The sequence below is a fragment of the Amblyomma mixtum genome, chromosome 3 (genome assembly GCF_055824585.1).
Source record: "Amblyomma mixtum isolate Tamu chromosome 3, ASM5582458v1, whole genome shotgun sequence".
Lineage (NCBI taxonomy): Eukaryota > Metazoa > Arthropoda > Arachnida > Ixodida > Ixodidae > Amblyomma > Amblyomma mixtum.
The window spans coordinates 167498905-167525584 of record NC_143014.1 but is presented as its reverse complement, the minus strand read 5'-3'; the positions used below and the strand labels follow the sequence as shown (position 1 = coordinate 167525584).

Below are 26680 nucleotides of genomic sequence, written 5' to 3'. Positions count from 1 at the left end.
CTTAGACTGCAATAATGTCTCGCGCTCCCGCTGAGGCTGCGTTGCGCCGGCACTTTCAAGGGCGCAGCTCTGGCATCGGACGGTTGCAGACGTGTTGCGAAGTGCGCAGTATAGAGCTGTGCGCAAGATTCCGATGCGGATTTGCGCGTGCAGTGCGTCATGCAACAGTTTTTTTAATGCGAAAGCATTTCTTGTCTCACGAGTGGCGTGTACAGGATGTGTCACCACGGGCTGTGGACAGGAAGTGTGGACAGAGCGTGTCCTCATGAACTGTCAATCATCCAGTAAGAATGTAATTATGATTAATAATGATTAATAATGACTGAATGAAAAGTTTGAATGACCTAATTACTTAATAAGTCACTTAATTTAGCTGATTACGCAGAGTAATTCTCGACATTGGTGGGTCATTTGTAATTCCTCCACAATTGAACGAATGAAAGTAGTAACACAATTAATTGATTAATCGCCAATAAAGTAATTAGATAATGTTTAATTGCTAATAGCTTCCAATTAGCGATTACTTAATTATTAATATATTAATTACAATTAACCTGATAATTCTTTAATTGAGCTGTTAATTAAATGAATAATTACCATCAATGATTACTCAAGAAAACAGAACGCGCACTGCGTCATGCGTACTTAGTTGCATGATCGGGAAACGTTCTAGCAACAGGACCCATCTCTTTGGATGTGGTCGAAGCAAAGTTAGAGCGGAAGTTAGCGCGTAATGGTTTGTAAACCAGGTAAAGATTTCGAAGGTATAGTAATGGAGGAGGCAACGGTACTCGAAATGCTTTCGCTTTTCCGCACGTAAGGAGATTTAAGTACACCTTTATTTTTTTATTTTTTTGTACCTAACGGCGTTTTTACGCTACAACGTGAGGGCTCCGTGTCGCAGGATGGCCGGTGTTGGCGCTGACGTCGGCGTCAGCGTGAAGAAAGAATCCGGATTGGTCGAAAAGGTGGCTGTTACGAGAAGCGCCCACAGATAGCGGCAGCCACACGAGCGGCGCACGTTGATTACTTCGAAATCACTGCTCCCTTCACCTGGCGTTCACGCAGTCTGTCCATGTGTTGGTTGCTAATTTTGTTGTAAATTGTTGGGTTTAGCACATGCAGCGCCCTCTCGGCTATGAAAGACGCTGTAGTGGAGGGCTCACGATTAATCGAGATTATCTTGGGTTCTTTAACGTGCGCTGAGATCACACAACACACGGGCGCTTTTTGCACTTCGCAGTGTGGCCGCCTGAGCCTTGATTAGATTCCGCGACCTTGGGGTGAGCAGCAACTGAGCAAAGCAACTGAGCCATGGCGGCCTGCACTTATGCATTCGTATTCTTATTTCGTTAGCGCTTCAGTACTGATAATCATGCCATGTATTTAAACATAAGCCTTGTTTAGTACATGGCCTGGGTGGGTTTGGGGGGGGGGGGAAGAGGATGTATTGGTGTGAGGGGCCGGGGGTGGGCCTTAAGTCTGGGAACTTTTCTTCTTTTGGGTAGGCGACACATGCACTTTCAATAATATCGTGCTACTCACAACTGCGGATTTTGGTAATTACCGTCGAGCGCGTTATAAGCACTACGCTGACCTGTAATAAAAATAGTAATCGTAAAAAGAAACAGAATCGCCATTTAGTCCTGCACGCTCAGGTGGCACTATACGCTGGAGCGCTTCTGCGAAAACGAGCGTTCGGTCTTTTCCAGTGCGACCGGGAAACCAGGTCATGTCGCAACTCGGAAGACCGAAGAAACATTAAGATGGAACGCGCGTATCGACTGGGGGGATTCGTCCCTCTGGCGTGAGCCTTCTTCCGTTTCCCCTCGTTGTGAGGCTGTACGGCCACTGCGTGGCTGGAATAATTGCGCAATCGTTCCGCTTGGGAGAGAAATACTTTAGTGATTCCTGCGATATGTCAGCCGCACACGAGGCACACTACTTCCGAAGGCGGTGACGCAAACGGACGTGACTGAAGAGAATGCACAAATACTGGAATGAAGAGACGAGTGTAGCCCCTGCCACCACATTACTAAAATTCCATGAAATGTCGTCAGATTTGACCAAGACAAAAGCGGCTCGAGTCGGTTCTTCGGACCGGGCGGTCTCGGCGACTGCTTTCTCGCTCTGAGTCAGCTTGCTCGCACGGAGTAACCCGACACAGTCCGACACGGCAAAGTGCATGCAAGCGCGGCCTGGTCGGATCTGCGGCCAGCAAGGGCTGAAGGCCGGCCGCAAAAGAAAGAAAAAAAAACGAAAATTTCGTTCGAGTGCTCTGTTGAGTACCGCTGCGATCTCTACAGGCTCATGTAAACGTGGTCAGCTATAGACCGTTTACAGAGAGCAGTTTCCTTTGTGCTACAGATGGCGCCACTAGGAAGTCCGCCACTTCTGGCCTTCGAAGCCGTCGTTAGCAGCACCGGCGCGCAGTGCGAAACGCCGCTGCCCAGCTTGTGTACGAACGTGAAGTGACTCTTGAACAACCCAGCTGCGATACGGATGTCATGCGTATTATTGAATTAATTTACCTGTGAATGAATTTTGCTGTTTGTTGAATTAATATCTAGAGCTAATATCCCTGTGGTGCAGTGTCGGAAAAATAGACGCGCTTGTTACATAAAGGAAACCGCTACACAATTGGCGCCGTTCTTGGATTAGCTGTCTTGCGAGTTCATGCTGCTTCCAAGCAGAACAGAACGTTAATGTGCTGTTCCACGGAAAAATTAACTTATCACAAACGCCGCGCGCCAGTCTATTTCAGCGCCAGCATTAGCTGCGGGAATAGCAGAACATCAGTACATGCCTGTCACGTTTCTCAAAGTTGACAAACACTGATCCAACACATCGAATGATCGGTGCTTCCTTGGCATCGGCACAATGCTCACTAAATTGTCATCCGTACTTAACGCTAGCACGGTGGAAGCGGCAACTGAGCTTTTGTAGAAGTCCTCAAAGAAGGCGCTTCGACATGCAATTCTGTCGCCCAGTGCAAATATCTACAGAAGTGCGCTAATGCATGGGACAGCGGTGAAATTTATCATGACCAGAAATTGCATATTTCCGCTTATTTCGGCTGGCTATATCTCCGGGGCTGAACTCCGGAGCAGTTTTCAGTTTTACTTTGCGAGAGAGCATGGTCGAAGGTAGCCGAGCTTCTAAAAGAGTCCTCAAAGAACATCCACATCTTTCTTTGGAAGCCGGAATGTTAACGGAGGATGAAGTAAATATCTGAATAATCGGTCGGCGATCGCACGCACGCGGACGTTCGGTTGTAAGTCGCGTGCAATGCTGAGCAGCGAACGTTCTTGATAGCGGTGAGCACATATTCCTCCATTCGGCAAAAATATCGAGCTCTAAAACGCAAGCTTTAAGGCATTGACCCTGTTTTAATTGGCAGTTACACAAGTTTTACAGTCCACCAATAGTGTTAGAAGGCGAACTGACTGAATAAATATGAACGCGCAGGTAGCTGACCGGGGTCTGTTCACACATTCGATCCGATGCGGGCAGTCTGAAAGGGACGAGTAAATGATTTGGTTGAGGCAAACATTTTCCAGCACCAACACGTTCTGCGCGGACTCACACGAAGATTTTGTGCCGTCCGGCAGCTCGTAATCCACAATGACAGCTGGAGAAGCGTCTTTCAGCCGGGCACCAGCGTGCCGGCAGCCGTCGAAAAGAGAAGGCCTGAAGGCCGGCGATGGCGGAATGGTCACGTGTCCAAATATGGCGGCGCCCATGCTCCCGCGCTGTAAAGCGTCTATAGGGCAAGGTGCCTCAGCCTGACTGCTGATTCAACTAGCTTGCGTGAGTTCATATAAACAAACCTATGAAATAAGGAGTGCGACCATCTAGTGTTTGAAAATATCTCTGCAGACTGTGTAAACAGTCTGCAGAGACTCTACTGGCTCCAGTTAGCGCTAATGTGGACAAACGAAAGAAACTTATACAAAACGGTGAGACTAACGTAGAAGCTACAAATATAGTAGATGGGCTCGTCAACGTTTTCTAATATACGAAACGCAAAGCTTAAGCTGTAGCAAAATATGGTGGCCGCCAGGTATATTTCCAGTAGATAATTAATTACCAGGTGGTCGAATTTTCCGGAACCCTTCACTACGGCGTTCCCTCATATCCTGAATCGCTTTGGGACGTTAAACCCCCATAAACCAAACCAATTAATTACCTCAGTAATAATATGTGACACACGGTAAATTAGCGCGGCTTTCAAAAAGCCCACTTAATTTATTCGTGAAACACTCTGATCCGTATTTCGGCTTTCTTTGCGTTCTCCGTTCTCATTGTTTTTACTATTCCAGTTAAGTGCATAGAAAACTATCAAGCCTGGGAGCGTTTCCAAGTTCGCCCCCTCAATTTAAAACATTATATAACAGCAGGGGCATGGCAGACATCCCTGTCGAAATTGCACCAAGCACTGGAGCGTGTTTTCAGAATTCGCGGACCCGGCAGGTACAGTATCTATCGTTCAAAATTTTTTTTTTTTATGGTTCGAGGCGGAAGTACATCGTCTCGAGTCCAATAATGACGAGAGAAACTTGAGACGCCCGGCAGTTTCCAGAAAGAACTTGGCCCAGAGAGGAATGAACATTAAACTGCGCACAGAATGGGCCAGCGAAAAAGCGCGGACTATGGGTTTTCGGCGTCGCCAACAAAATTGCCGTTTTTGCCGACGGTTTATCGGAAATATCACGTAACTGCTAGTCGCGAATCGCAAGTGATGCTTTAGGCACTTGAACGCTCTCGCCGCTGTAAGCGCTTCCATTGAGCGTAAACGAAGCATGGTAAAGCTAAGAATGCGGTGGGAAACCGATAAGGAACAAGGGTAAATTGGAAAGCGCTCCCAGAATCGCCAGGTTCCGCTGACAAAACAATCATTCCACAGCTCTGTTAATTCTATCGCGGGACCAGCTGAACTTCGCACAACTATAGATCCACGTCCTTGGCACTTTTCCACGGACACTCATCACGTCAGCTTCGTTACAGCACGTCAGTTCAAGGGAATTTTTTTTTTCGTAACGAGCTCCGTCAGCAGCCAAAGCCGCTCTTATACCCGCGTTTGTTTTTGGTTTTCTACAGCTCTGTCAGCCTCGTTGTGAGCAATAATAATAAAAATCCCAGGATAGCAAGACGCGGTCCACTCTGTTTGATTGGCAGCAGTCTTTATGCTTTGTGTAGTTTTAGTTTTAGAGTAAAAAAGAGGGGGTACGTTGATGTGCTGCATTCCCAACTTTTCTGAAAAAGACCACCTCGACGTAATTTTTTTCACGCAAGCGGCACTACTCGTAAATGTGAAGCGAAATAGCCCCACTTCAATAGCCCAACAGCTCAGTGTCTTGAAAATAAATAAAAAGATTCGACATCTCCTTTGCGAGTTTCTTACTGATTTCACTCTATGGCGCCACCCACTATTTCATCTCCTGACTTGCTAGGGAGCCCTCTTACCTCAACCATTCAGTCATAGTCCGTTTAAATATACCTTCCATAAAGATGCATCAAAGACATTTCAGAACCTCGTCCGTTTATTCAAAGGTACAGGACGATCAGCTGCACGGGCGCCTTTTGCCACCAAGGGCATTGGCGGTAAGCGCGTAGTCGAGACGGGCAGCCCCAATAAATATTTAGCACCAGCAATAAATCTTTCATAATTAGTAACCCTACTCTTATCAGCCCCTCACCTGTGAAATACCGTCAGATGTTTTCAAGTTACTGAGCACCACTGCCTTACTGCTGATGCAAACGAGTGAGCGTATCCCATTAGGCGAAGGCGCAGAACGCATTTACAAGCTAGACGAAGGGAGCCTAGTATACGTCTGGTATTTCGACGTCAGTTAAATTCGTGGCTTCCTTTCAGTTCGACAGGGCCCGCTGCGGTGATTCAGTGGTTATGGTGCACGGCTGCTGACCCGAAAAACGCGGGTTCGATCCTGGCAACGTCGGTCGCATTTCGATGGAGGCGAAATTCTAGAGGCCCGTGTACCGTGCGATGCCAGTGCATGTTAAAGAACCCCCGGCGGTCGAAATTATCCGCGGCCCTCCACTACGGCGTCATTCATAGCCTGAGTCACTGTGGGACGTTAAACTAAAAAAAAAAATAACTAAGTTCGACAGGGTTCTGAAATTTTACTAGGTACCCGCGCTTTTCTATGGAGCACAATAACCCATTGTTTCAAGCTTCCATGTAAAACGGCATATAAATAAAACTAGGGAGAACCCTCGACCGATGGATCGTAGATGCTACTGATCTAATCCTTGAAGAAGGGCCGCCTCCGCCAGCTAGTAAACAGTGTGACCCCCTTCCCAAGACATCTAACTTAGGCCACAAAAGTTCATAACATGACTGACACACCCGCCGCGGTGGCTCAGTGGTTACGGCACTCGGCTGCTCACCCGGAAGACGCGGGTTTCATCTCGGCCGCGGCGGCCAAATTTCGATGGAGGCGAAATTTTGGAGGCCCGTGTGCTGTGCGATGCCAGTGGACGTTAAAGACTCCCAGGTGGTCGAAATTTCCGCAGCCCTTCACTACGGCGTCTCTCATAGCCTCAGTCGCTTTGGGACGTTAAATCACATAAACCAAACCAAATTAATCATAACATGACTGCAAAGTTTTCTCGATGTAGTCATCATGAATCCACTGATGTCAGTGTACTGGAGAGGCAAGGAAAGAAAGTGATAACAGCGCGAATAAGCCCCGCGTACTACCCTCCACGACGGTGTGCCCTCGCAGCACACGTGTCGTCAGGAGCGTCGTCAGGTGAGGGCATAATTCACCGCCAAGGAGGACGCCATGGAAAACAATTCGCCGATGGGCGTCGTGCAGCCGCCAGGCCGCTTTGCTGCGCATAGGTAGTCTGTCAAAAACGCCGAGCGCTGACCCGCTCTCTCTCTCTCTCTCTCTCTATCTCTGGTCGCGTGCGAGCGACTGCCAGGCAATAGCGCTGACGGGGCGCTGACTCTATGCACCGAGAACACCCCTCCCGAAGCAAAACCTCGTACGCAAGCGTGACACTTGAGAAGGGAGCCGTCCTATGCAAACACCCAGGTTCACACACACGCACACGTTCGCGCAAGAAAAACCAGAGGACCGAGTTGGAAGGGTGGTCGGTTTCTCATTTAGCCTCGGGGGTCGCCGTCTCTTCCGCAAACGCGCCGTGCGCCCTCGCCTTTGAGCGGAACGTTTACTGAGCCCTTTTTATTTTACCTGAAAAGCGTATGCCCTCATTTCCAATAAAGCGCTCCTCCTTGGTTGCGAGAATCGGGCGTTCAGTGCGTACATTGCTGGGGGCTTTGCACTCAACATAGTATACAGCCGTCCGTATACACTTGTCTACAGAGTGCTCGATATGATAATCGCTGTTTCCTGATTTGCCAGATGTAGCTTTTAAAGACGTGAGGAGTGAAATATGTTCCGTGGGAATGCGCATGCAGGATAAGGCTACGTTTACAACCATAGGCGACTCATAAATGGTAAAAGTGTACTCCATAGTGCGCCGTTAGAATGCTGTGTGTACGACTATACGATGCAAGGAGAGCTCACTGCATCCATCTGGCCATTGCAGACGCGAATAATTGTTTGTAATGAGGACATACTCGTTCGTACTACGTACAGATGCGGTGAGCATAGAGGTGGGAGGAGGATTATAACTTTGAGAATGCGCTCTCAGCTTACTATTCTTTTTTTGCTGTCTCCTTACTCTCTTTTGTTTGAAGAAAGTGCACGGATGTTGTGGACTGATTGTAAGTGGAAGGGAAGGTGGCAATTAAGTGACGGTCGCTCCTGGAGATTAATTAAGCTCTGTCGAATTGATAGCTTTGCACCGAGATGGGAAGACGCAGGTTAATTTGAGAATACAAAAAAGAAAGCAAGGGAAGAAAATGATGGCACGTACAGTCTTTGCCAAAAGTAACCAGGCTAGGTTGTTTGCTTCTCAGTCGTATATTGAACTTCTTATGTCAGCCTTCAAGATCTAAATCTTTGTACGGTAAGAAGAACCCTGGACCTTACCTTCCAAGAGCTTTTTGACCTTTAGGGAAGCCGTAAGGAATTACTATTCGAATGCGAGGCAGACCATGCAGCATGGTTACTTTTGCCAAAGGCTGTACGTTCACGCAATTCGGTGGAAACACTGAATAGCTGCCCTTAACCTAACTAAACAGTAAAAGCCGGGTCCGATGTGTACGTTCTCGCGACTTGGCGGGAAGACGCAATTTGCTATGATTTGCGGCCAAGTATACGTCCGCCCCTTTCGAAAAAGGCGCGGAAGGGGACGGTCGGTATTCGAGGCGCCCGCGGTATTTAATAGCGTTCTGTGTCGTTGTTGTTTCATCGTTCTCTCTCCGTGTCCCCTTTCGCTAGCACCATGGCTATTGATAAAAAGCCAACTTGCCCAGCTTGCCATTCTTTTCGTATTTAGTAGCTCGATTAACGAGCGCGCTAAACACCCGCAGGCTGAATTGGCGGAGCCAAAAATCGGAAGGGTTCGCCCGTCGCATTTTCGCGCGAAGAAAGGCAACAGAACGTACTCCATTGCAGGTGACCTGGCGACGAGTACTGCGCCATAAATATCGCGTGCCTCATTACTTTTTTTATTCTAGGATGAAAACCGTTTTAACCTCCGGGGAGTTTATGTGAGCTCGGAGACTCCTCTGTACAGGGTTTACTTGTCAAGATCTAAAATCCGCTCAAATGAAATCCCCGCGTGCGCTCTGAAGGATAGATACAATGAATGGTGTCGGAGTCAGCCTGGACCGTACGCGTTTATTTCTGCGCGTGCAACGTGCGGGCTCTTGGGAAGCGTATAAGCCGAAGCTCAACTACGGGGAGGAGGTCAGGCGCAAGCGGGCGAGCCCGTTATTACGCGATCGCTACGGCAGGGGCCGCGGGAAGGGCGATGCGGCGGCCTGTTCGGGTCATCGGGAACGGCTCATTTCACGGCTCACCGGCGCCGTCCGTCGCAGCCACTGGTGCGGCCAGCCGGCTTCTCTCTGCGCAGCGCGCGGGAGAAATTAGCGCGCGCACCTCGTGGGCTCGGCGGCGCGTGCAGGCGTGCCCAGATGGACCCTGGTGTGCTGGAGACGTCGTAAGTGGCGCCGATGGGACCGGGCCAGACCGATGGGCGCCAGACGCGCCGCCAGACGCCCCAGTAGGCCCGCAGCCGCCGGAGGATTCGAAGGCCCGTAGGCTCGGGGCTGTTCACGGCCCCGCTAGCCGGAAGCTGTAAAAATACGCCGCGCTGACGGGACAGCATTTATCCGTCTCCAAAGTCTACGGCAGGGGAACAAGAAAAAAGAAAGAAGACGGGCACCCCGCCGACCGTTTTTGGGCGCGCTATATAAGGAAGTTACGCTCGTCAGTCCATAACGCCGCGTGCTCGGTTTTTATTTCGTTTTATTTATTTCATTTCTTGCGCGAACAACGTTGGTTCAGCGAAGGCCCATTGAAGCCCATCTTCTTGCCCAGGCGTGTAGCGGATGCTGCACCATCGTGTTCGGGCATACAGGTAAGTTTTATTGCTTCTGGGCCAAGGCGCGCACTTGCGAGCTGGAATTTCGTCTTTGTAGGCTGGTAACGAAGCTATAGAATCAGCTCTACCAACAACTTAAGCAATGCTTAATGATCTCCGTAGTTCGTTGGGTTGAAAATACACTAAACCGGGTGTTGATGTTATATTGTCGCGTGAAAAAAAATGGCTGAGGCTTAGCTTAGGTTAAGCCTAGTCAGATGCGAAGCATATTGTCGCCGAGTTGCATATCGAGCACGCCGCTTGGCTAGACGTTCTTCACGCTCTTCATCAGTCTCTGTAGCACGCCGCAACTTTTGCTTCTCATTCCAACGAGCAGCCCTGTCTCCAGGAGGAATCTCTATCCCGTGTACGCCTAGCAGAGGCAGGCGCACCCCCTTGTATACCGCCGCTATAGTGTACTAGAATACCGCCGCTCCAGCATCACGTGTTCACTACAGCGCACCTAGCAGCAGAAGCAGGAAACACATTGGTCGCGACGCCTCGCGCGACGGCGCGAGCTGGGGCCTCGTTTCTCCTATGTCGTTACGTCACGCATCACGTGGTCCTCCTTGGTCGCGACGCCTCGCGCGACGGCGCGAGCTGGGCCCCCGTTTCTTATCTGCTGTGACGCACGCACCACGTGGTCATCCTTGGTCACGACGCCTCGCGTGACGGCGCAAGTTGGGCTCCCGTTTTTCATCTGCTGTGACGTCACGCATCACGTGGTATGACATGGAGGTCACGAAAGGTCAATGGTAACGACACCGCCGCGCTCGAGGAGCTGGGTTGGGCTATTTTAGTATGCTTCGCATAAAAGAAATGTCAGGACATATACTTAGGGTTTCATCTCCTCCTTTGCTAAATGCCAGCCTACCCTGCTGAAGGTATTTACTAGTAAAAAAAAGGGGGGGGTCATGACGACGAGCTATATTTGCGTCTTTTTCCAATAGCTTGGAGAGCAGTTTACGTGGCGTCACTCTGAGGGTGCTGGAGTGCAGCAGTTCACGCGTTTTCGATAAGAAATTTTTTTCTGGGGGCCGAAAGATACGCTGGAAAGGCGAAGCGTTAAACCAGGCCGCTGCGGGCGCCTCGACCATGCACGCTCTTGAAAGCAGCAAAACGAGCCTACGGGTGACTGCCGCTTTAGAATGCACAAACGGAGCCTGGTGTGAGAGAGCTCAGGGGAGATTGGCGTCTTCGCAAAGGGCACCTTGCTGCCCTAAAGAAAAGAAATGCAAGCCCATTACTCTATGCATAAACGGCTAGGCCGGGTAATATAACAATTCTGTGCTCAACCTATTACATTTTAATCATATATGTCCTTCCTCGGTGCCTCGAATGACGTGACACAGTCTGCGCTGCGGACGATAAGAACGCGGGAGAATAGAACAAAAATACTCGTTTTAGGACACAGGCCCTGGACACCTCTGCTGCAGAAGCAGCGCTTAGGTTTCAGAGCATGCTAAGTGGGAGGGAGGATGGTGTTTTAAGAGCTCGAAGAGCACGGTGTCGCAGCCAAGTTATTCAGCAGTTCAGGCCCAGCGGGTCGAGAATGCGCGCGTTCAGTGCCCTAGCTCACGCATATCTTATGCAAGTTGTAATGGCACAACACCGTGTGCTGCTCAGAATAACCAGAAACGATAGATCGTAACCGAGGGTTCACAATGTACACAACATGGGCGAGGACCAACGGGCAAGGCATATAAAGTCCGAGCATATAAAGTCCTGCACGAATGTTCTGCGCGACCATTGAACCACCGAGTATAGACACTGCTCATCGTTAGGCGAAATGGAGCCGAACAAACTATATTATTCATGGATGCATCCCAGCGTTACTCATCCGCAATGTCTAGTAGTCGTGCTCTTTCGCAATGACGCCCTCCGTGCGGCTGTATGCGCACCGTGGAGCCTGCAAGCCTGCCGACTCCGGTTCCTTTCATTCTTCGCGAGAGATGAAATACTGCTCTAGTACGGATCATTTTTGTTATTTTTAACATTCTCGGTAAGGATAATGGTGTGCGCACTTCAGTCACACGTCCGCGTCTGAAGGCACATCTTTGTTGAAAATGATCGTGATATGCGCTTTTCTTTTCCTCGAAAAATCCAGGTTCGGGTGCAAAAGCACTCAAGGCTGTCCTCATGCCATCTTCAACCTGACTCAAACTTACCTTGATTTCAAGTTTGCTTAGCACTGAATGCCTCCGGAGTAAAGATATCAGGCGCACACTCAATACGTTTGACCGCTTGAGGTAAGGTTTTGAGAAGATACATACGGGAAGATACGGGAAAGTACATGAAGCTCAGTGGGTGTAGACGATTTTTGTTCTGTCTCGACACCCCGTTGTCTCGGTGTACCCGCTTTTTCTTTTGCTCAGCTGTAGTGCGGCGTTATATGCGCGTGCGGTGGCGGCAGCGACTACCTGGTTACGAATGCAGCATAAGTAGGGGCACCGAAAAGGGAAGTCGATACGAGGAAGCGGCGACGCATGCAGTGCCCAGCCATGAGGACGGCCGTGGCCGGTCAGGGAAAAACCGGCGTTTGGGGCGGCGCTGGCGTGATCGGCTGCTCGGGACAACGCGAATCTTCTGTGCTTAGCGAAGTCGTTCGCGTGAGCGGGTATCCGACTACAGCCGCGTTTTCTTTGCCGCCGCCGGTTCCCCCGTACAATAATAATCGAGCGCCCTCCCCTTCGTGCACAAGGGCAGCGCCCGAAGCCACTCGGCCAATATTTGCCGGCTGGCCCGCGCAGCCTACATCGGGCGGGCCGCCGCCCGCTTCGGTTGGGGCTGGGGTCCCGGCACATGTTGACGTTGGCTCACAAAGGGCTGTTTCGCCCTTGTGCGCATGCGCCTGCCTTCCCTTCTGCTGGGGTTGCAAGAGGCTGGAAGCGGAAAGTGAGGGGAAGTGGAGGGGGGGGGGGGGGGGGGGGGTGCTCCGGCCTCTGAGTTGTATTCAGTACTCCGCTAGGCCTAACCCCGCTGCGATTCTTGCTGCTACGATGCATCCTTGGAGTGCAAGTAATGCAGCTGTTCTTCCGTGGCGTGCCACGAACCTTCCCAATAGGAGATGAGTGTCGGCCGAACATGGTTTCGTGAGGCGAAACCAAACCTTGCGCACCAGTAGCGTTATTACGTTGTGTAAAAACCCGCGTTTTCCTTTCAGGACTAAATCAATTACTTATTTTTGTTTTTACTAAAAAAACAAAAAGTAAAAAGATGGTAAGCAAGGTCGACGAAACCGTGGGGCAAAGGCCTGAGCGCTTCTTCACTTCAACTGACCGGAAGGAACTGTAAGCCCAGTCGATGGTGTTGTCCTTGTCCTCATCGTCGGGCATCTGTTGGGGGATTGTAAGCGTAACAAAGACGTGTCAGCGTCCGTTTTAGACTGAAAGTTCTTTTTTTCCCCGCCGGCATGCCCAAGACCGTGGGACTTCGTGACCGTTTAGTAAGAATATGCAACACGTTGCACGGTAACTATTCGAACGCATGACGCACTCAAGTCGCGTCGAGGATGTGTCAGTATGATGAAAAATGGTGAACGCAAAGAAAAAAAAAAGCCAATAAGAACAATGCACGCAGAGGTAGGTACTGCTGACCTCCCGTTATTGAGCAATTTAGCGGGGCCTTTAGACGTCACGAAGGAACCCTGTCACGCTTTCTCGAAGCCCGTCCTGCAAAACCCCGAGACTCGGCCACTCGCGTGGCGTGACGTGTGCTGGTGGGGGCTGGAGCTTTCGTAGCGCTGCATGCAAGCAGACCGAGCCTGCGGCGAACAAACCGGGACCCTCGTCGACGGGCGGCGCCAGGTGATGCCCGTTCCCTTGGGTCGTCCGACGGGGCGAGTAGTATACTGTGCGGGACAACCGACGAGGGGCGCACAGATGGTGGACCGACGCTGCGTCGCACGGGCGGCGGCCGATCCCCGTTCGCTCAACAAAAAGCGGCCGAAGAGGGGAAGGGTGTCTCCCCGCGGCCCCCTGATAGAGCACGCGCCTCGGATCGCCAACAAAAAAAAAAAAAAGGAGGAGGAGGAGAACAAGGGAGATGCGGATGAACAAAGAAAAACAGGCGCTGCTCCCGCGGGTGTGCCTATATGCTCTTTCTTTTTGGCCCTTCACTTTCTTCCTCTTTAACCGTGTCGTTCAGGGTTCAAGCGTTAAAACATTCTCGCGGAGAGAGACGACGAGAGAGGGGGATAGTCATTCGGGATTTCTACTACTGGTCCATCGAAAGCTGTCAAACAAAAAGGGCTTAAAGCGATTTCTCGTTCCAAGCCATCAAGATTGACAGGCAACGCAGCCCATAAGCGTGTCATGAGAAAGTTCACGGCCAGCAAGTACCGCGTGGCATATCATACGATACCACACTCTTTTTCTCCGGCTTGCCAGCGAGAAGCTAGCGCGCAAAGAATCCCTTCCGAGAAGTGCAGCGACCACCCTTACGCGACACGACAGATACGTTGCAAATTGGAGCACTTGTGTAGTAAATCACCCGTCGGCTACCATTTCCTGTACATTGACAGCAAATTTCGCAGTGTGTCATTTCCATCTGACTCCGTGCGTCGTGGAAACAGCTAAGGCCGACTGACACATCCAGCCTTGGGGCTTGCTCTCTTTGCGGCACCTGAACACAAATGAACGAAAAACACGGGCGTAGCTGGTGAGGGTGGGCTTGAGAACATGTCAGAGCCTCTTCGGTCAAGCAAATGCGAAGCTAGCAGAACATGCGGATGAGGAGATGTAACCCATTCTCGGCAATATTTTTTGGCTACCTCCTCGCACCGTTCGGACCCTGCCAGTTTTTGCCAAAAATAGACCACAGGAATTGCCCGCTTTCATACAGAATCTATTACGAACGAGTTTAGACGAAACCACTGAAGGTTACTGCTTCGGGTGCCTGTGTTTGTCGGCATCGGTATGGGCGTGTGCTTTCTTATAGTACATATGAATACGCTCTATCGTATTCTTGTAACGTTTTGCCGTTGTACCTTGAGAGTTGTAGCCTTAAGCTGGGGGTAGTGATAACGTTGAACATTACCAGAACGTCCACAGCCTGCACGAGAAACTTCATGTAAACTTTAGCTGTGAACTTTCATCTTGCATTTCGACATCAACGAACGCTTCGCATTCTGAGTCGTTTAAATGCAGTTGGTGTGGCGCAGAAAGCCAAAAAAAGTCTTGTCTACTGTTTCCATTTTGTGAGAGACAAGCATAGTTTACTCTTTTCCATAGAACAAAAAGGAAGGAATCTTCTGACGTTCACGCCGGCTTAAGAGTCAGCTGCGGGGATCTTCTTGAGAACCGAACCTCGACAGGATGTCCGAGAAAGTGCAGCGATATCTGTTGCACGAGGGCCAAGCTCCGCCGCGGTTTATTGAAGTTTATCTAAGAAAGACCTTCGAGCTGAACTTGTTCGGAATCTCTTCGGGCTCACTACTTACCAACAGGCGTAGCTAACATACTCATGAGCTCCAAAGCTAGTTGTTCAGCCTTCGTTTTTAAGTGCCGTGGCCGACCTTCTCTGCTATTGGTTCAACCCGAAAAGCAGGTGCACCGGAGAGTACCTCATATCACTCCGCGCCGCTTCATTCCTTCAACTGACGGAAAGCTCTCTTTACATAAATGAGCTCGGGAGACAAATTTTGAAGGATTTTCATGAGCAAGCAAGCGGCCTGGCTCTCCAAGATTAAACATCGCTCCTTTTCGTTGTTTATTGAGTACGACTGAGCGTCGCTTGAAATATGGTCGTCTCTGTTTTCTACACCTGAGCGTGGGCGACAATCGCACCAGCAACTTGCGCCTCGGTATGCAAGGATATTGCATGGCTTGCCGATATAAATAACCCGTATGTATTTCTAACGCCATGAGCTCTAAACGCCGCGTAGGGTGTCAATTTTGTCCTCGCAGTATACTCCTTTGTGGCGGGCTCCTGCAGCGCAGTTGTCTCTTTTTTAATTCTTTTTCAAGTGTGCATTACGGCTTGCTCCACTGTAATTCAAAATTATAAGTGTTGGCGGCACAACAGTTCCTGCACAAGACTGCGAGAAAGACTGCTTCACTTTCTCTGTCGTTATTAATATTTCAGTCTGTTTTGTTTCACATAGCGTAGCTTTTTGTGCGGAGTTATATGCTCGGAAATAAAAGCGATTTGAGCATTGTATGCATCCTTCCCTTCAGGGGCAACATTCAAAGCGAAACAGTATGGTGTGCACGATCTATTCAGGAAAAAAAAAAGAGGACGAGAACTTTTTTTTTGCTGCTCCTCGAAAAATGTTTAATTATTTTAGCATGGAAGAAATCAAATGTCTCACGCCACAAATACCGCGATCAAAAGAAATACGTGCACAATATTCGTCAACATATTCGGCATACTGACTTTTTCACGCGTATTTCATTCGCCGCATATAATTTCACTCCAATTCAGTCTTCTTTCTTTCTATATGTTTCGCTCACTTATCTCGCATGCTACGAAGGTGGCATATGCTCATCTCAATCCTGCATTTCATTCTTACCACAAACAACGTTGCAAACATCTTGCTTTCTAAAAGAAGAAAGAAAGGGGAAAAAAACTACAAGCTTATGCTAAACAATTTGTAATGCCACAGAACTGCAGGAAAGAACGAAAAACGCAGCGCAGAGGAAAAGAAAACAAAGAATTGGGAGCAGTTTTTCAATCAGACCTGAATACTTCTTGTAAACATCGGAAAAACTTCGTGCATCGCTGCGCGTCGGGAGAACTTAGCCAACAAAAATAAGGACCTCTACGGCGTGCGCAGAATACAGACGGGCCAATAAACGACGGCGGATAGGTAGGCACAATGTTTCGGAGAAAAGAGATTCCGAAACCACTTTAATAAGCCTCGCGCTATTTTGTTCGTAATCTTCTCTGTTGCCCCTCCAGTTCGATGCAGGCTCGCTCAAGCCCAGCATGTAAACACGGCGCGGGCATTGCCTAAAGAGCCGCGACGGCGTTCGCATGGCGCTCAGTGAATGCGCATGCTCGTCTGGGCCGTGTTTATCAAACGGAAGCAGGGTTCGATCAAACAGAACTTTTTTTTTTTTAATAGGGGTGTCTCCGAGTGGTTTTAGAGGATATGCTAGTGATCGGTAAAAGCGAATTCGCCATTTTCCGTGCGTGCGTGCGTGCGTGCGTGCGTGCGTGCGCGCGCGCGCGCTCACTCGCTCACTCGCTCACTATTCCATGCTGAAAATAGAATTTCGTTCGTACACGTGAGAGAAAACAAGCACTGCGGCCAACAGGAGGATTTCAGTAGGACGTGGATATCGCAATGGGGGTCAATCAATTCACTCCAGCTAAATCAGCGATTTAGCTCTTGAAAGATTACGTTCGTCGCTGAAGTCCTCGGTACAACTTCCGTCAACTCACAATAAATTCAAGCGACATTGCGCAAACGTTGGGCGCTACATAGATGGCGCTGATGCCCAGATTTTACACCAGTACGCTTTGGTGCTGCACACAATCCAAGGAAGGTCTTAGCTTACTCGGCTGGACCCAATAACTTGCCGCGTGAGTCGAAGCCGTCCTTCAACTGAGGCAAGTTTGCCAAGTGTAGCGCGGCTCACGCATACCGCAGCAATACGGGCGCGAACGCGCACCACTCCGTTCGACGACGCTCTAGTGTGTCTACTGCGGTGCATGCTATAGTAGCGTGACATTTCTGGCCACGTTCGGGCAAAAACGTAAGTGCGCATGAACTTGGAGCACTTTGCGCTGATTTATAGGAGAGTGCTGGGACACATGTGTGTCCACACGAAGGCCAGTCCTTATGTCGAAACGTTGGCGAAAGGACTATAGGCATCTCTCCCGCCCTTTGTTAATTTTGTGTTGTCAAGAATTCCATCTTCACCGTGCTCTTTCTACATATGCGTACAGTTTTTTACAATTTTACTTGTGTGCATGAGCTTGTATGTGGTGTGTGTTTTACATAGCCATTACTGATCTAAATGCCTGTATCCTTCTACTTGCTGTCTTTTTTCTCTTTTTTAAAATAGAGTAGAGGGATAGACATCCCTCTACTCTTTTCCATTACTTTCTGCTGGATGCCACTCCGACACCTGACAAGAATGACGAAGTTTCTTTGGTCGGGGCAACCGGATTTCAGCGTCTTGTGAAATAAGTTAGCCACTGCTACCGCTCCATGGTGTTTGCTAATAGTTCAGTCTTTGTGGACCCATAATTCACGGTGGCTGCCGTAGCCTATATGTTCAGTCTCTCTGGGCTTCGCTGTACAGAGGGGAAGATACGAGCGTGAGGTGACTGTTTCTAGGCCTATGCGGTTGTCTCGCGCTCGTGTATAGCTTCCATTCCAGTTCGAATGAAATGTGAGACGTAGTCTACCACCTGTTGGTGCTCCACTCGCAGTAGCGTGCAGAACGGTGACCCTCTGCCTTTTCCCTCCCCCTCTCTTTTTCTGCCGAAGAAACGACGGAACACCAGTGGCCACTGGGTCCCCCGCGCGAGGTCACCATTGACGCCATCGCCGAGCACTCGTTTACGCTGCGCTGGAAGCCGCCCCGGCCGCACCCCAACAAGCACGTCAAGCTGCAGGGATACATGCTCACTTACGCGCCCACCGGCAAGGCCGCCTTCGGTAAGTCGCCCTCGAGGCCCGAACGCCGCCTCATTCTATGCAATGCTTGAGATTTGCGGCTCGCACACTGCGAAATACAGCAGAGTAGCGAGAACTCCGGCAAGTGCGCGCCAGTCTCATGTTGTGAATGCGTATTTCGAAACGTTTGGAAAGAGAAATTGGGACACGTGAGGAATTTTGGTTTAAATGTCGGCCGTTGCCCGCAGCCTGTTGGGCCACGAAAGTTTTTTTCGTTTTTTTAGTAATTTTTACTCAGGCGCTTAGGGAATTTTTTCAGAGCTCGACACGTTTGAAGCATTCCTAGTCGGTGTGTTTGCGACAGAAAATAAGCGCCCATGCACGCAAAAAGGCTCGGCGCCTCGTAGTTATGCCGAGACAACAACTTTGCCTCTTTCCTTTTCTCACACTGCAGCTCCTCACAACGCCTCGTGCTACTCTTGTGCCCTGCTGCTGCGCAATTTTTTTAAGTGCATGCGCTCAGGCCACGCAGCTGGCGGATGCCGAGATCTTTGTTAAGCAACAAAAACAAGTAACGCGGAAAGTTTTCACGCATCACAGTACAGTATCGTGCGCCACACATGGCGGAACCACAGCGAGTCTTTTTTCTTTTTTGTTTTCCCGTTGCACGGATCCTCCAAGGAACCAGATATCAGAACAGGGAGGGGAGGCGCTGCAAAAAGACGACGAAAAACACGAAAGGCAGAGAGGACTGGCGCTGAAACTACCAACAATTTATCGAGATAAAAGAGCAACATTAATATGCCAGCCGCGACCAACGTGAGAACAAGAAAAAAAAATAGTTAAAACAAATCGAGGGAAAAAAATATCTCAAAGCAAAACGTCATCCTTCGGTGTACCTAAAGCACGTTATTCCACGAGCAAACGAGGAATTCGAAACAGCGTATGCAGCCAAAAGAAACCAGAGCCAATAACCAGGTGATAACAAGAAAACAGTGAAGAATAAGAAACGCTGAAAGCAGCAGCGAGAGCAGTGACAGTTACACCGAAGCAAAAGCAGAGTAAAGAGTAAAAGCCAACAATGTGACAAAAACAAAAACATCTTCAACTAAAGTTAACAGGTCGTAGCGAAAGGCCGTAGCCGCCGCCAACAAACAAACAAAAATACTCTTAGGGGCTACCTTACCTCATTCGTAAAGGAGAAAGTGCAACAGAAATTAGGTTGCCTGCTGTGGCGTCTACAACGAGTGTCTAAAGTTCTTGCAACTTTTCTGACAAAACTCCCGTTGGAACCGGTTTCATTGCTTTTATATGGTATGCATGCGTAATCACCTTCTAGAATATTCGAGTACCTTCCATTTTAATCATGTCGGATTGATTAATCCGACCCACTAATTCGCTTAGTTTTCTAGGGTGGGTCTACTTCCAAAATACTTGGGGTCCTTAGAAATTTCCGGGAGTGGGCCAACTTCCAAATTTTGCGGGTCCTCACATTTAAACTTCGGTGGGACGTATCACTAGACCACTGGTGGCCTCGCGCTGCTGATGCCGCCACAACCCTCTCAATCACATCCATAGATCATGGGGAATCCTGATACCACTACTGGCGCAGCTGTGCAGCGGTTAAGTGAAGCGCCACTGCCCCGGCAGGTGCCTGTTTTAAACACAGCCGCCGGTGGGGCTTGTGAGACCCAGCTTGTTCTTCCCCAGCTCCCGTAAGGCTCGAGCGCAGCGCCACGGTGGGCAGGTGGCAACTGCATTGAATTTGGCAACAGTGGGCAGTTTGCTTATGATCAGGTGGGCAGGTTGTGATGAAGTCACAAGCTCACGGACCTCTCTCGACCAATCAGGAAATTTCGTGGATAATTTCAAATTTCGCGGTAGTGTCTGATTGGTCATTTCGGGGTCACGTGACCTCGATGAAGTCATCAAGGAGTCGGTGTGGTTTTTCGGAGTTTAACGTCCCAAAGCGACTCAGGCTATGAGAGACGCCGTAGTGAAGGGCTGCGGATAATTTCGACCACCTGAGTCATCAAGGAGTTAACCATCTAGGTAATTTAGCATTGAGGCTGTCGCCTCACGCGCACGCAAATTCGGCTTCTCCGTCACGAAATCATCAAGGAGTTAACCATTCAGGTAATTTCGTGACGGAGAAGCCGAATTTGCGTGCGTGTGAGGCGAAAGCCTCAGTGCTGTCGCATTGAGAACAAAAAAAAAAAAAGAATGCGGCAGTTTCAACGAAAAGTAAAAACCAGAATTAACGCAAAAGCCGTGTCATCCTTAGTTGAAAATGTTTTTGCTTTTGTCTCGCTGTTAGCTGCTACTTTCGACTCCGCTTTTCCTTTGGTGTAACTGACACTGCTCTCGCTGCTGTTTTTAGCCTTGCGCATTGTTTACTGTTTTCGTGTTATCATCTGGCCATTGGACCTACTTTCTTTTGGGTTGCGCTGTGTTTTATTCTTGGTTTGCTCCTTCGATATTTTTTTTCCTTGATTGCTTTTTACTCTTTTTTCCTTGTTGTCAGGTGGGTCAGGGCTGGCGTATATAGGCTGCTCTTTGCCCCCAAATAAATTGCTGGTAGTCTCAGCGCCAGTCCTGTCTGCCTTTCGTGTTCGTCCTCGTTTTTTCGTGCTGTCTTCTCTCGCTATGCAAACAGGCTAACAAACCCTAACCGAAACCCTAGTTCAGAAATCAGGGACAGGCCGGAACCATCGGCAGCGCGCCGTAGAAGATTCCACTCGCCCACGCGTCCTCGAAATCGCGCAAAGCCTCGGGCTGTCGATTCCGGTTCTATGGGCGCAAACTTTGCATTTGTGCGCTTAAAAAAAAAAAGGAGCGGATAATTTTATCAGCTATAAAATACTTTTACTGACACGTTTTCCAGTGAAGTTATTAAAAATTTATTCACTGATTCGACGGCATAAGATGGACCCGCCGGGAATACTTTTGTTTCCCTGCCTTTGCTATATCCTTACGGATGACTCAGAACAACTTTTGCGGTCCCCCGCGGCTTTAGTTAACGGATGTATGTGGATGCTATAAATTAGTAGCAAGACTTAATCGCTTATAACTGCGTGATTACAACTACTTCACTCGGATGTGTCCCATATATGACGGTCTGGTGTGTTTGTACCCATAGTCACGACAGGTGCAGGTATAGATTAATGCGTGAGTCATTTAAGAAGCACTGATGAAAAGACATAACTTAGTCGAATTCATGTCGGCCAATATTTTGTTGCCCTAAGTTAAATGGCAGGCGCACACTAAGTCACCATGAGCACAACGTACGCAAGTGACTGTGAGAAAAAGACCGCTTCCTTTTATTATTGTTAACTGTAACTAGGTGATTATAACATTATCGTATTTTTGGCGGCCAGTGTTTGCTCCGCAGCTTCTCATACTTTTAGGAGTCATATATGCCGGCTTATATGATGGCACGAAGAGGACGTGCAGGGACCAAGAGAGATATGTGCCGAAATGAACCGAGAGACGTCCATACTTACAAGAACTTGAATTTCCGACTTAATGGCGCCCGGGGCAAAATGAAGTGTAGTTATAGTGCGGCGTCAGTACAGGCCAGTAATGACGGCCCCGGAAAACTATTTCTCCTGAATATGTGTTTGAGCAGCGACCTTAGCGTCTGCGGGAATAAGGGGGCCGCAGCTGGAGAGGTCATTGCAGTGGGCGTAGTCCGGCTGCTGATGATGATGACTAGGGATGGCTGGCTAACAAGTACTGTAGCGTTTGGGACATACAGTTGCAATCGGGGCTGACTCCGAGCTCTCCGAGATGTCATTACTACCCCTTGCGCGCGACAGCTGAACAGAGGCCGTGGATGTGCCAGGCTGTTGCGGTGACACTGCGTCAAGGTGTGCGCACAAAATTTCACTTCTGTGTTAGGTGAGGGTACGCACACTCACAGTTAGCAGCTGTCCCTGAAGTGGATGCTGCAGCTGTCGTCACCAAGTAAGGAGCCTAGCTCTCAAAAATGTTCGTGCTTGCAGCGGGCCCTCACCTTGGTTATCGTACGACGGGTGATCTGATTGGTCGATGCCAGAGGCGCAAGCCAATCACAAAACGGTGTTACGTGCTTGATTCATTCAGCATGCAGCTACTTATTTGGTGGCGTCTGATGTAGCTTCCACTTAATTGCGAGACGGAGTATAGTGGCAGCCCGAAACTGGTTAGTTAAGCGACCCTGCCTATACAAAAGTTGGTGGACTCAGTCGGACTACGCGAAGAATCATCATCAGCCATGTTACGTGCTCTTGAAGCAAAAGTGCTCTCCGATCGATGTAAAATTAGCCCTGCAATGCAACAAATGCGCTCTCACTCGCTCTCGGATACCTGTGCTGCTTCCCTTGCAATGCCCTCTGTGCATGTCTACGCGAAAGGTACGGCATGCTACATAAAAGATGGGCGTCTTTTCGCTGCTGAATCCATCGGCAAAGTCGTTATTGCGCAGGCCGCATTGTTCGTGCATCTACTGATGAGCAGTCCTGCAGCCTTTCCGCCTGGCTGCATTGCTTAGCTGCGTGACCTTCCTGGATGTAATGCAGTAAGAGCGTCCCCTGATAACACATTCAGCAGCCTGTAGCGCTGCATTTGTGTCCAAGTGCGCCACCCCCGAGTCAAGCGGGCGGCTTACTTAGGCAGAGACAGTTAAGTGGAAATGGAGGCGGAGAACGGAGGTATGGACACCAGCAGCAGCAGTTCCCTTTATGGCTTCGCGCCAAGTTTCCATGGCCCCGTCCTTTTTGCGCCGGCACTCCCAAGCATGACGGTGAATTTCCGCGAATATCGAGTGCAACTCGTTGGTTCGCCATCCCGAAACATCCCGTGCACTCAATTTCTGGGTTCTTACAGCATTAGGGTTGAGCGTTACGCTGCGGAAGTGAGATCGTATCGGGATAAATCACCTCTTTTTGTTCTTCGTTCCACCGCTTTGGTCGTTAACCCCGCGGCTGCTGGAAGCTGCCGAAATGCTGATTAGGCCCGCCGTGGACAATCCGCTATCGCAAGGTGATGAATTATGGCTCCTCGGCAGCGGGCGTCCGCGAGTCCCCGCCGAGTCGCACAAATGGGCCGCCGGGCGTTTCCGGAATGCATTTGCGCGCGCGCGCCGGCTTCCTTCGGGCGGCGGCCGCGCGGATGCGGGCATTTTTGCGAGCAGCACGCGGTGTGTAGGCAAGCCCATTAGCAGCGTTTGCGCGCTCGCTTTCGCCAAAGTGGCCGCGCAGGGTGGGATTAGTATGCCCGCGGAATTAATCCATCCAGCGAAGAGACGTCGCGCGGGTCGTTTCGAGGATGGCTGAAGCGCGGCCGGCGTTTGAGAAGCAGCAGCGGGGTGATGTGGCCGCGGCCCCTGCAGTTGCTTTGGGGCTCAAAAATTTACGACGCTGGCCGACAGCATCATTTAGATGTTGCACGCTGTATAATGCTGAGCTGAAATGGGACCTTTCACTAGACGTTATACGGTCGCACAAAAGCGCGCGACGAAAGCTTCGCATGCGTAGTATGCGTATGAATAACTTTCTCGAGAAGTCTGCCAAAAGCTGGCAGAGAGGCGCTAGTCTTTGGGCATTAAAGGTCGCCGTTACGGACTGTTTCTAAAGAGGTCACTAGGGCTGCGTTAATTCGCTTACTAAAGATCCTGCTGAACTCTCGGGATTAACGCCGGCAATATACGTACATAAAAGAGCTTGCGAACGCGCGTGCTTATCGAGGAGATGTTTCTAGCATTATCTGCCACTATGTCACGTATAGACACTAGCGAGGCTTGTTCTGCTTCGACAAGTCGTGCAGAGCGCGCAAAGGGTATACGGCGCTCTCAAGCATACATGCAATCCTGGGTGACCCGAATGAACTCCGACTCTCGTAACTGCGCGAATCCTAAGTGAAAGCATATCGCCGCCAGCTGCATAAGTGACAGCCATGAAGTGAAAGATGCGCACCTGCAAAGCATTAAGAACAGCACAGTGGTGTGTTAATAGCAAATGATTGGATGCACTCAAAATCTAATAGGGCAAATCGTGTCAGATAAGCTCGTTCCTGTTATTCGTCGCTATTGCTCTTCATTCTGTTTTTCGTTTACAGGTTAGTTATATGTTATCTTCTCGATATTTGTCTTAAGTTGTTTGTACAGTTGTCTGTTAATTTGAACTGACTCAATCTATTGCCTTCATTGTGTTCAGTTCTCAATTTCTTCTAGTGCGCGTGGCTTATGTATATTTCACTTTTGCGTTTATATAACTTTCTGACAAAGAGAGAGAGAGAAACTCTTTAATGAAATACAGAGAATTTAGCCGGCGTTTAAATTATACGCTGGCATGCTACTCTGCGTAGGGAGGAGAATTTGGGAGATAAAGACAGAAGGAGAGCAGCGTGGAAGAGGTAAAAAAAAAACGAAGATAAAATGCGGTCATGAAATGGGTACTAAGGATGCAATGGCGAGTATTGATGTAACTTATGGAATGATGGAGTGCATAGCCCGACAAATGGGCTGACGAAGTTCACTGCATGAAGAATGCATGAAGGTAACGTGCAAGTGAATTTAAAGCTTATCGAGATGTCCAATGTCTTTTAAATATGTAAATAGAAAGTTCATTGCAAGTCTCTGTTGCTTGAAGCAGGCTAAGGGACCTAAAACTTTGTCCATCGTTAGGGGCACTGGGCAGAGCTTCTGCATGCAATGTTCATAGTACCCACGCTCGTTAGCATACGCAGGGCACTCAAGCAGGATATGTTCCACAGTTTCTATCGAGGCACAGTTGTCACAATGCGGACTGTTCATTTGTCCAAAACGGTATCGCAAGCCGTTTGTATATGCAGCATTCTGAGCTCGTATTTTTACCGCGGGAACTCGATCTACACGCTCCGAGCATTTTTAGAAGGTTCGAATTACTGCCCTCTGCGACCGATTTGCTTACTAAATCGAATTGAACGTCCCGGCTCTCGCCTTTTTTTTTTGAACTTTCCTACGAAAGTAGCAGTAGTCAACCAACTCGTGGAGCGCCTTTCAGCCAGTCGATTTCGCCCTTATTTTGTTTTTTAGGTTTTCGGGAATGAATAGTTTCAGTCGCAGACAACATCGCCGCATATTAGACCCACGGAAATAAAAAATACAAATGGACTCTTTGCTGTATATATCACTCCACCGATGGCAGAACGGCAAGCCGCCACGTGACTGCCTGAGAGGGACTGCACACGTTGGTTGACACCTCCTACTTTCGTAGGTGAGCAAAAAAAATGCGGGAGCCGGGACGTTTAATTAGATTTAATAGGAAAATCGGCCGCAGAGGACAATAATTTTACGTTTCTAAGAAGGTTTAGAGCGTGTAGATCGAGTTCCTGCCGTAAAAAGAGGAGCACAGAATCCTCTTTAGTGCACCTTTAAGTATCCGTTTTTGGACTTAACGTGGACGTCCAAAGATGTTCGGTATGCTGCGATGATCTTCTATTTTAGTTTTTCTCTTGGACTATTTATGATTACACCGCATTGTTGTTGGTTCATTTAATAAATATTTAAATACACGTAACAGGAGGTCCCAATAGTCACTGATTGTCGGACCTCCTTCTGCATATTACTTTCAACCACCTATACTGGGTTATCACTAAAGTTATTCTGTTATAGTCTGCTTGTACAATTGCGAGCGGAATGGGTTCTAGCGCAGCGTGCAAAAAACGACTGGCATATTTGGGGGCGAATTACTAAACGCAGTTGTTCACTAAGGTCGGACACAACTTAAGAACGCAGCGGCTTTTCCCCGTCAAAGGACCCCCCCTTCCAACCAATGGCGTTGGTCGATTCCCGTGACCCTGCTAGCTTCACAATGCAGGGAATGGCCGTGGTCAGGTGTTGTTCCCTCTCCGCATTGTCGTGGCGTTCCTTGCATTGTCACGCTAGGAGGTCCGTGAGAATCGGCCGACGCCATTGCCTGGAAGGGGCTCCTTTGACGGGGAAAAGCTGCTGTGTTCTTGAGTTGTATCCTACTGTAGGACAACGAAAGCGTATTGGCAATGGAACCCTACTTCCGTGCGAGCTGCGTATTTTTGTTACAAGGAGTAGAGCCTGACTCAAGGGTAACGTGGATTACCTTCATTTAGCTCTATTTTTCTTACTTTTCCGCGTAAAGACTGCAAACAAAAATTAACTTGAGGGGTCTGCATGCTATCACTATATTTCCTCTGCAGTGGCAAAATCAGCTCCCTACACGTTAGAAAATGCATCGTATTACGACACAAACGGCGCTATTCGAACGGCACGTAATAAGGCGAGCAAACACGGCATATATGCGTATTAAGACCCACAGTGATGGTTCAGTGGTTAGGCGTTCGGCTGCTGAGCCCGAATTCGCGGGACCGAATCCCGACCGTGGCGGTCGCATTTCGATGGCGGCAAAATTCAAAAGCGTCTGTTCATTGTGCGATGTCAGAGCACGTTACAGATCCCCATGTGGCGTAAATAAATCTGAAGCTATGCACTACCACGCCTCTCATAGTCAATGTGCAGTTTTTGGGACGTTAAACCCTATGTACCAATATCATATACGTACAGTAAAACGAAAGAAACGAAATAGAAAAACC

General features: G+C 49.2%; 1 protein-coding gene across 1 annotated transcript in view; it reads left to right on the top strand.

Annotated features, from left to right (window-relative positions):
- The window catches only part of LOC149352629 (uncharacterized), a 137952-nt gene that overhangs the window by 62613 nt on the left and 48659 nt on the right, over positions 1 to 26680 (top strand). Inside the window, exon 2 of the mRNA XM_089581828.1 lies at positions 17966 to 18136. Coding sequence (XP_089437954.1) covers positions 17966 to 18136 — 171 coding nt within the window. The remainder of the gene's footprint in view (positions 1 to 17965; positions 18137 to 26680) is intronic.